This window comes from Palaemon carinicauda, chromosome 39, assembly GCF_036898095.1.
Source record: "Palaemon carinicauda isolate YSFRI2023 chromosome 39, ASM3689809v2, whole genome shotgun sequence".
Taxonomy (NCBI): Eukaryota; Metazoa; Arthropoda; class Malacostraca; order Decapoda; family Palaemonidae; genus Palaemon; species Palaemon carinicauda.
This window is the reverse complement of record NC_090763.1, coordinates 61028347-61039331: the sequence shown is the minus strand read 5'-3', so window position 1 is coordinate 61039331 and position 10985 is coordinate 61028347. Positions and strand designations below refer to the sequence as shown.

Sequence of the window (10985 nt, the reverse complement as noted above, 5' to 3'; positions counted from 1 at the left end):
TCTATGGGAAAAAAGAGTAGGCGTAATAATCTCTCGCGAACGAGGGAGAAGTTGCCCTCGAAGGAGTAACAAGCCTTAGATTTGCTTTTCCCCAGCTCAAGGGGAAGAAGCACAGTCTTCGGGGACGAGATAGCAGAGGTAATACTTGTTGAGCTGTCCGCAACTCTTCACGAAAGAGGGACGGTTGCTCAATGGCTGAAGTAGGGAAGCTCTCCCTCGAAAGGGGGCAGACCAATTCTGGGGTTAGATTAACACTCCCTCGTAAGGAGAGGTTCTTCAATCCCTGGAGGCGAACCTCCTGGCAGCAATCTATGCTTCCCAACAACAAGTTATTCAAGTTGAAGGTTGACAATGAGTGCTACCTCATAACATGGGCCGCTCACGTGTTGTCACATGAAGCGCACGATAATGAACAGAGCAGCCGAAGCCATCGGCCTTGTGTTCTACATCGCTGCTATCTGGGCGTGCTTTCTTTTTAGCCTCTAACACGTTTCCCCTTTTCCCTCTGCTCTCAACCAAAGAGAAGAAGGGCCAAACCCCTGCATCTTCTTACGAGGTTTTCGAGATTCTCGTAATCCTTAACTCATTAGGGAGCAAAGGAACTGGGGAGGATGTCCTGTCTGAAACACGAGGGCGAGGAGATTGACCCCGCGAGTGTATGACTGGAGATTTACGTGCGTAGAGCTAACTGCGCTCACTTTATGTGACAAGAGTCGGAAGACTGCCATAAGAGTAAAGCTCATGATGGTCATGAGCGCAGTGTTGGTTGCGCGCCCGAACACTCCACGGGCCAGGAGTCTGAAGACTCTGTCATAAGAGTAAAACTTCTTGGTGACTTGTTTCACGAGAATCAGAAGGTTCAGCGCGATCATGTGTGCCCCTAGAGGTCGTGTTGCGAGAACCCTTAGGGCCGGAGCAATGGCAAACCGAAGTTTCCTTGTCACGAGACCCTGAAGGGTCAAAGATCGAGAATTCGAATGGCGAGAGCGATCTTTCTCTGACGATAAGAAGTGAAAGCGAGGAGAAGCGCTCTTTCTGACTTTTCTAGAGCGAATGGAGACCCTCAAACTGGGAAGAAGAGGGTTCGAGGTCAGGATGTGCTTTACCCTTGGCCGCACTCCTGGCTTCTTAGGTGATCACTCGCAAGAGTAGGACGACAGCGAGGCAGAACGATGACGAGAGGAAGCGCTCTTCTTAGGCTTGTGCCAAGAGCGCTTATAGTCTCGAAGCGAGATGTCTCATGAAGAGACAGAAGGCGAGGAAGAGCGAGAACGATGATGTCGCTTCCTATAACGCCTGTCTCTTTGGCGAGAATGTCTAGGCGAAGGCACGCGAGCTCTCCTTTTCCTCGTGTCTCTCTCCATCCTGACCTTCAAAGAGGGCGATGACGAGGAGGTACGGCGATGTTTGTGCTTGTGACGCTGTGTATTGTAGAAGCGTAAATGGTGTGAGAAGTAGGCGCCGCAGGAACTTAAGTTACTACTGTACATCCACTGAAACTTCAGCGGACGCCGACTGAGTTGATGGCAGATAGGCGAGGTCCGGAACTCCCGAGGGTTCCAAAACAGAAGGGACCCGAGGCAGAACCTTGCCCGCGAGGAACTGGTTCCAACCTTCCTCCGAAGGAGAACCATGAAGTCCAAGGGAAGGCCATACCGCTCGTACATGATCTGGAATGGAAGCGGTAACAGTGTCATTCCGGTGGCGGAAAACATTGCCCTATTAGGAGAGGCAACGGGATCCTCCTGACCAAGAGGGGGGTTAAATCAATGGTGTCACTCTTCCTTAACTTTCCCCCGGAGGAGGGAGGCAAGGAAGAGTCCGAAGGGAGAGAAAGAGAGGCCAAAGAGGAGACCCAAGACTCCTTACCTTTCGACGGCGAACCTGGAGGTAATGAGTCCTTCTAGGACTTCCTATTCTACTTCTCTCGAACGTTCTACCACTTAGAAGGCGACAACTCTCTACATACTTGGCAAGGGTAGCCTCCAGAACACCTATGACCGTACCCAGGTCATAGGGAATGAGGATCCACCTCCATTGGCGACATAAAGGTGCCCGGAACACTTCCTCATAATAGAGGACATCACATCCAACAAAGAAAAAGAAAAAATTAATAAAAAAATCAAACAAAATAAAGGCTAGTCTACCAGTCAAACAAAAGCAGGAGCAGCGGTGTTACCACTGCGACGGCTAGAATTTGATTGAAGGTAAACAGTAGCTACTGACCGGCGGTCCCCCATCGCTAACAGGTGGGTAACTACCTGCCCGGTCGTCAACGACCTAGTTAAGGTTTTTCTGCCGTATTTTCCAGCTCGCTCTAGAATAACTATAATAAAGAATGAGGGTTTGTATCGAGTGTAGGAACAACTACCAAGATCAACATATTCTAAAGGAGTAGAATTTTATTCTTGCTGGTTTGATCTCTAAATAACTTAACATTATAGTTAAAACCTATCACAGTATTTGTATATATAAAAATGACTGGTAGTCAAACACTTGATTTTGATCAACAGCAAAAGATTTCAGAGTAATTTTTTTTTATCAAAGTAAAAATAGAGCATATTTGTTCGAATTAAAAAGTAAAATTTTATACATATTGTGTATGAATCATAAGTACTTTCCAGCAGTGAATAGTTCTTGACTTTTTTTTAATTGAAAAAAATTACATGATGGAAATTGAAATAGTATCCATTAAATCACCAATTTAAGAAATTGTTGGTATTTTTTCCTAACAAACCAGAGTCCTTTAATAAGAAAAAGAAAATGGCGAATTTCAAAACATCTGTTTAAACTTTTAACCTGAAAACTGTAGTTGCTTGTGGGTGGAAGGTATCCCCTCCCCAGCTGTCAGGCAGTATAACTTAAAGGACTCTGGTTTGTATAGTTAGAAAATATACAAATTACTTTTAAATTTGTTCCTACACAAATACAAACCATTGTCCTTTAATAGGAGACTTATCTTCAGGAGGGAAGAATTCCTTATAGCTAAACTGGCCAGTTTACTAACCTAGGAAATGTTGAGGCAGTTGCGCCTGAAGAGGAGCAAAAGTAATGATTCCTGTCCACCTCCTAACAACCTCAGAATGATGTTGCAAGTGTTAGGCTAGGTCCCTCCCAGATGGTTGGTAAGTGGTCATGGAAGAACCTATATCCATAAGGATGTGTCTGAAAGCATGATCATTAAGAGAAATTGTCTTGCACACATTTCGTCCATCCTTACCTTCGTCTGGGAGGATAGGGGGGGGGGGGAGATACTTCAATACAAAGCTTAGCTACAAAGAAGTTACAAAATTGTGAGGCTTACCTGCATCTAGTGTTCAGTCCAGTTTGCAATGCTAGTAGCGCTGTTTGCCCTTCCAGCAGGTTGATATGCAGGGGTTTTGTTTTGTGGACCATGTTGTCAAAGCAGCTAGATCTTCAGGTGTGTGCCACACCCCTACTTGGATACGTCAGTGAACAGCGGCATCCCAGGAGGTGGCGAGTTGAGTAGGGCTCCCCTGGTGAGGTTCTCATCATTCAGCCGTCAGGTCAGATCATCTCATACTTAATGTTCCATAGGAACCAGAAAGTATGGGAATTGCTGGCTGCTGACCGGTGATGCTTCATAACACCACTGGAGCAATCACTGGTTAAGTAGCCCACACGGAATGAATTCTCCAACGATGAAAGATGTTGCAGAAGACTTTGTCACTGTTGAGCTAGAAGTTCTTGGTCGCACAGGAATGGCTGCTATACCTCCTGAGGTTGCTCATATAATCACCTGTGTGTTTATCAGCATACTCTGATATTTTATACTGTTTGGCTATAAAACTGGGTTTTACTGATTGATCATGATTCTCTGATTGTGATAAAAGGAAAGCTGTGTCTTGATCCTAAAGCATCATTTCTTGGAGGGCAACAGGATAAGCCGATAGTCAAGGTATCCTAGAGCCTAACTCCATTTGAGTGGGCACAAGAAGAGACAACCATGAATGCTCATGGGTGATAGGCAGTCTGAAGGATAGGGCTTTGAACTTGTACACTATTGCCCCAAGGACAAAGAGCAGGTGATTTCTGTAGGACCGATGGATGGGCATCTGGCAGTATGCATACATCAGTTCTACCAAAAGCATGAAGTCTTCTTTACTGGTGACAGACTATATGGTACTTGCCATCTCCATCTTGAAAGGTGTCTCGGGAGATGATGATGGTTGGTGTACGGGCCCTTAGTTAACTTCTCCCCAGAAAAGTTGAGTGTAAAGATCTGAAGAACCATCTTGGAAGACTGAGCATGTTCTCCTCCATTATTTCTTTCAGGATCCACTGGTTAGCTGGTTACAGCGACAAGGTCATTCCTTGCGCCTGAGAAAACTCAAGTCTATGCTTCTGCATTTCTGGATTTAACAAAACCCAGGTTGTGGACAGTGGTCACTTAGGAAGATGCTTGGGGGTTAACCATGAAAGCGCCTTTCATGGTAGCTGACTTAACTCGAGGGGTACTTGCTGTCAAGCACTGCTATTGCTGAATCAATGGACAGAGGAGACAGGTCTACCTCCTCTGGCACGTAGAATCTCCATTGTCGTCTGAATTTTAAGGAAATCCTTGGACCAGAGATCTAGGAATTGATCTTAGCGAAGGATACGTGAGGCAGAAACATCCACGACACCACAAGGGTGCTGAGGTCAATGAACTCACAAATGACAGCAAAGACCTTGATGATCATAGACAGTATTGGAAATCTGCTTCCCCTGGTACTGGACTGGAGTTGGATGCCTTTGGCTTGACAAAACTCGCGACCTTCCTCGAGCAATCTTCCTTCTCTACGCCCTTGGACACCATGCAGACGGACTCCTACCTGCTCTTCAGTGACTTTTGGGTCACATGACACTTGTCTTCTGCTTTATTTCAGCATTCCAGTCTACAGATTGGACCAAAAACAGAACTTGGAGACACCCTGCAAAGGAAGAAGAAATAATCAAACATTGATTGGGCTTCCCTTGGGAGACTGAACTATACATGGCTCTCAAGCCCTCAGGGGGTAAAGAGGCACTAGGTGCCTCCGTCTTGTGTGGTAGCAGGCACCACACCATTGCGTTGTGTGTGTCTGTTCTTGGGTGGAGAGAAGCCTTGCCGACAATTGCTTGAATACCATGTGGCATATTGGTCATAAGAGCGCTGAGAGTGGTCCTGAGAAATTAACTGTTGCAATTCCCTATTTCATGAACAAGTTGGAAGGTCTTTGCGCATAGGAGAATCTAATGTTGTGGAATGGTCTCTTGGAGCATTGAAAGATTCTGGTGTGTTTGAAGGTCTTTAGACAGAGAGCATTTTGGATGGAACAGGTAACAGTTGACAAGTGATCTCGTTCCCTGGTAACTTGAGTCATGATCACACGGAGAACGAATGCAAAGTTCTGACCCTGTGGTTTCTGATAGTGTAACCTAAGATCACACGTTTACGATCACACTGTGACAGAGCGTGGCGAGACTAATTTTATGGTGACTGTTACACAATATGAATGATCTCGTGGAGACAGAAGACGAAGGAAAAGATCAAGAGGAGATCCTGCTCGCGTGTAGGAAGATCAAGTAGCTCGTATGATCAAGGAGAAAGATTGTAGGTTTCTCTTCCACTGATATGTAGACTGGAATGGTGGAATAAAGCAGGAGACGGAAGTGTTAAGTGACCCGAACGTCACTGAAGAGCAGGTTGGAGGAGTCCATCTGTGTGGTGTCCAAGGGCGTGGAAGACCAATCACGTGATGATGGAGTACATGGAGACTGGGCACAATAAAGCCAGTCACTCAGGGCTGTAGTGTTACTCCAAGATTCAAAAGATGGCTGACCCCTTGATTTCGAGCAATGCTGCATGAGCTCGGTATCATACAGAACAGAGTACTGGTAGTAGGCACGTTAACATCTATATCACATACTGGCAAGTCTACACAAAGATAAGTAGGTTCCCAGTATTCAAGATCTCACTTCATCCACCACTTCTACTTCGCTTTCACATGGAAAGATCGGTAGGAGTCACGCTAAACTTCAGCTGAGTTTAACTGCTTTCTTAGGCCAGTAGTAATGGTGTCCTCAGATTCAGTCGATACCATAATTTTCGGCATGCACTGCTTCTCTTTCTTACATCAGTAAGGAGAGAGTGCTTGATAACATCAGGAGCAGTGTGTGCCAATATTTCACCACGGTGAGGGCTACATTTTGGCATCCAAAATCAATCAAAATCAATCTCTCTCTCTCTCTCTCTCTCTCTCTCTCTCTCTCTCTCTCTCTCTCTCTCTCTCTCTCTCTCTCTCTCTCTCTCTCTCGCTTTTCCAGCTGGAGCAGTTTTTTTAAAGGTTTAAAGGATGCTCATGAATGGCAGAGGCCCTATCAAGCAGGGCAAATCCCTGGAGACTGACCATATATACATATGATCAGCAACCAAGACCCTCTCCACCCAAGCTAGGACCAGTGAGGGCCAGGCAATGGCTGGTGACTCAGCAGGTAGAACTACAAGCTCCTCCAAACCCCCTGTCCTCAGCTCACAAGGATGGTGAGGTTGCAGCAACCAAAGGAACTAACGAACTTGAGCGGGACTCAAATCCCAGTCTGGTATACAGTACTTTGCTCTTGTTGTCTGTGCATGGTGCATAGGCAGCAAGAGCAGCGTACCCCAATAATTCTTCCTAGTCTGCAATGGTTTTCAGCAAGCACCATTTCTTTCTCTCCCGAAGCGAGAAAGTGAGAAAACTGGTCTATCATTCAGGAACAGTTAAAGAAGAACGGAGCTCTTCATCCTGACCAACAGGAGCATTCTTGGTCCCGTAAGAAATCGACGATATGAGTGCTAGGTTCTGTACGGAACTGAGCACCTGTATCACAGAGAAACACATCCCTGAAGGGTTGGTTCTCGGTACTGCACTGTCCTCCCTTATGAAGAGTAATGCAGATGTGACTTCCATTTTTCAGTCTTCCTGGACTTTTATATGTACTTGTTCTAGAAACTTGCAGTGAAAACTAAGAGAGATGAGGAAGAAGAAAAGGAACCTGAAGCTCGCCTTCTACAGGTTACCCAGGTCGTTGACAAGGCTCCCAAGAGAAGAGGAGACCACAGGGGACTCTTCAGAGAGTCAGCACTACTAGGTGATATGCCCTTAGCAGCTTTTTGGTGTCATGAAGACACTTGTAAGGAGAAAGAAGGGCAATGACTCCTCCCTTAAAAAATTAGCGGCAACAAAAACTCCCTCCGAAGGAGCATTGTCTATGTTTAAGAAAAACAAATTTCCTTAGGTACACATTGTCGTCTTAGCCAACTTAGAGAGGGAATGCACACCAACAGACATGTCACCCAACAAATAGAAGTATTGTAGATAACTGCAGGATGCACATCCTTGTCTTCTTCCTTAAGTATCACTCGAACACATCTATTTGCCTACACATTCAATCTAAAATGAAAAGAAAATATTTAAACAGCCAGATTATGAGATAGCAGAGAAGTAAGTCTGTACTATACTGTGGCCAAACACAAAATGAGGGTTGCTCTACCTGGTCAATAGACAGGGCCTAAACTGTTTACCTCGTTAAAACTGATGTTTCCTGCTTCGCCAAATTCTCACTCCTGTTAAAGGACGGTTTGTATTAGTGTAGAAATTATAAATTTACTTTTTACCTATCATCATAATGAATAAAATGACCTTTCATAAAATATCTAAAAATATTATATGTATAGGAATAGGTAAACTGACCTTTTGGAGTTGTAAATTTAGGCAAAATAACATCGAAGAAATACCATACAGTATATCCGATTGACTTTAACTAGATATCCTACCAACCTCTGTATAGTACATTTTTAACATACTGTACTTGGTTCTATTAACCCTTTTACCCCCGGGGTATCTGGAAATTTCCAACCCTTAACCCCCAGGGGGTTATTTTTTTCCCAGCACATTTTGCAGTATATTTTTTTTAAATTGCTCTAACAACCTTAATTTTTGTCATAGAGAGGTCAGGTTGGTCTCATTCTCTTGGAAAATGCCTGAATTTTCTCAAAAAATTATCATAAAATATGAAAAACAAATTTTTATAGCATTTTTTTGCAAGGACGTACCGGTACGTCCATGGGGGTAAAGGGATGGCTTTTGTGAAACGTACCAGTACGTCCTTTGGGGGTAAAAGGGTTAACTAGATATCCTACCAACCTCTGTATAGTACATTTTTAACATACTGTACTTGGTTCTATTAATAAATTATTTTAGCTCTCTCCTTCAATGATCTGCAATGAAGATATTAAGTAAAAAATTTCCAGTAAACAAGGCCACCAAGTATCCCCACTTCAAGTAAAATTATAATTATCAATAGAATACGATTGTATAAGACATTACGTGACATGGCCCTAATTATCTTTTTACTACGACTCAATTCCGCATCTGTGTCAATAAGTCTGTCCCTCGTTCGTGTCAGGGTTTCACGCTGTGCACCCAATTCCCCAAGGACCTCTGTTCCAACCTGCTCAGTTTCTACAGCAATGGTGGTGGACCGTGCTATACTTTCAGATGTTCTTTCAAGAATTGCTGTACCCCGTTGAACCTAAAAGATAAAGAGAAAACATTAATCCCAATAAATTCACACAAAAAATTACAAGTACTGTACTGTAATAGAAGTACTGTTAAAATAATGAGTAATTTAACATGTTTATAATATTGTATAGCCTTTAGAGGAAAACTAGATATTTTGTCCGAGTCACTATTTCTGAACTTCATTTATCAGTAATGGTGCTTAAGGTTTTTCATTTTCAGTCAGTGACCACTGCATTCAGCTAAAAGTCTTTCTGTAAATCTGAAGCTTTCTCATATTTGTTAATTCTAAGTTATTTACTGTCATGATCCTTACGGATGTAACCTCCAACTTAAATTTCAAATGCTGGTCTAACTGACAAATCTTATTTTTCCAAACTCTTAATGAGGACTTACAGATTCTTTACATTTTGTCATACTCCTCTTAAAACCAGACTCTTGAGTATGCCTTATGCTTTCCTTCATATGCAGAAATCCATTCATAAATTTTATCCCATGCTACTATTAGTATATCATTAATGGCACTCTTGATGTAGCCACCACACCAATATGCCTTCATTGTCTACCCCATAAAAAGTACCAATAGCTAGCTGAAGCTAAAATATGTTGAAGGTACAGTCATTCCCTGGTTCAAGGGTTGAAATAAGGATGTTGTATACTGTACAGCATTACTCAACTTTAAAAGTCATTTTACATTATGTCAATCCTAACTTTACGTCACTTCTTAAAATATTAAATATAAATTGAAATCTACATTATTTTACCCGACCTTACAGCAGTCCCTCTAACACAAAGTATCAATGAAAAATGACATATTTGGAGATAATTTGTATTTTTCCTAAATGCAAACCTGGAAAAATACAAATTATCTCCGAAGTTGTAATTTGTTCCCATACTAACAAACCTGTTATTTATGTGGATGACTCACTCTTAGGAGGGTGGAAGTACTAGTTCTGGTATAGCCATTGACCTGGTTTTACCTAGTATAGTACTGTATATGACTATGGTCTAGGGAAAATTTTGACACCTTGCTAAAATGTACAAAGTAAGTATAATAGCGGCATGTGCAATGCAGTGTAATAGAGGTTATCTTGTATGAACACCTTCTGAGTTTATATAGGAAAACAAGACGTAACCCTCTGCTTACCTCACAGAAAGCAATGGGGATGTGGACAGTATATAAAATTATAACTTGTACACTAGAGAAGAGATAATTACCTGCAGAGGTTAAAGCCAGCTTGTAGAGGGACCCATGGTGCTGTACCCGAGGGGAGGGGAAGATGAAGAAAGGAAAGCCAGAAATTCTCATTTATCTCATTCTTAGGCCTGGTAACCAATGCCCTCAACCATCTGCTACTTGTCCATCAAGGAGCCTGAGGTATTCTTAAACCACTTGTTGAGCAGCCTCCACAGAACCGATAGAGAATGTATCGAGTCTCCTGTGGGTCACATCTTTTAAATAACGGGCTGTGAAGGTGGTCTGTCTCTTCCACACGCCCGCTTGAAGTACTTCCACAGAGAAGTTGCGTTTGAATGGCAGGGAAGTGCTGATTCCCCTGACATCATGGGCTCTAGGTCGACGAGCCAAAGGAGAATCAGGAGCCAAGACTCTTTCAATTACTTGGTGGATCCAGGAGGAAACCGTATTTTTGGTGATCCTCCTCTTTACTCTCCCTGAGCTAACAAGCAGAGGTTTTAGTCTGGGCTGTATTGCTGCAGTGCGTTTTAAGATAGTATCTCAAACTCCTCACTGGGCATAGTAACAACTGATCTGGATCATTGGTTACAGAACGAAGATTTGCAATCTCAAAGGGCCCGAATCTTTAGTCTAGCACCACCGGATTTTGAGTCTTGGCAATAAACTTGGGGGGACGAAGCTGAGTGTCACTTCCCCCCCCCATTCCCCTTGAATGGGCGATGTCATACGAGAGGCCATGTACAGTAGTTCACTGACTCTCTTTGCCGAGGCTAAAGCGAGCAGGAACGCTGTCTTCAAAGTGAGGTTTCGGTCAGTTAATGGCATAATGGTTCGTAGGGAGGTCCTTTCAAGGATCTCAAGGCGCGAACCACGTTCCAAGGAGGAGGCCTAATCTCTGACTAGGGGGAAAGTGATCTCATAACTCCATATGAGTTAAGAAAGCTCCAACAAAGAGGAAATATTGACTCCCTTCAGCTTAGGGCAAGGCTTAAGGCCGAGTGATAGCCTTTCACCGCCTAGACTGAAAGGAGCTTTTCCTCCCTAAGGTATACCAGGAACTCCGCTATTACCGGAATAGTGGCATCGAGTGGAGGGATAATCCTTCCATGACACCAATCACAGAATACTCTCCATTTTGCCTGGTAGACTGAGGCTGAGGACCTATGCAAGTACAGTATCCGGACATTCGCTCCGCAATTTGTCGTGAAAAGCCCTTCTAAGAGAGGAGACGCTGGATAGTC

The 10985-nt window shown here is 43.6% G+C and overlaps 1 protein-coding gene and 1 long non-coding RNA gene across 3 annotated transcripts in view; one reads left to right on the top strand and one right to left on the bottom strand.

Annotated features, from left to right (window-relative positions):
• Positions 1 to 1261: 1261 nt before the first annotated feature.
• Positions 1262 to 6159, top strand: LOC137631219 (uncharacterized). The gene is made up of 2 exons (XR_011041883.1): positions 1262 to 5026; positions 5059 to 6159. It is a non-coding gene; the product is annotated as an uncharacterized lncRNA (long non-coding RNA).
• A 325-nt stretch (positions 6160 to 6484) lies between these two features.
• Vti1b (Vesicle transport through interaction with t-SNAREs 1b) overlaps positions 6485 to 10985 on the bottom strand; it is a 43268-nt gene continuing 38767 nt past the window's right edge. For both annotated transcript variants that reach the window (XM_068362977.1, XM_068362978.1), the window contains exon 5: positions 6485 to 8559. In XM_068362977.1, the coding sequence (XP_068219078.1) occupies positions 8260 to 8559 (300 nt within the window). In that variant the 3' untranslated portion in view covers positions 6485 to 8259. The remainder of the gene's footprint in view (positions 8560 to 10985) is intronic.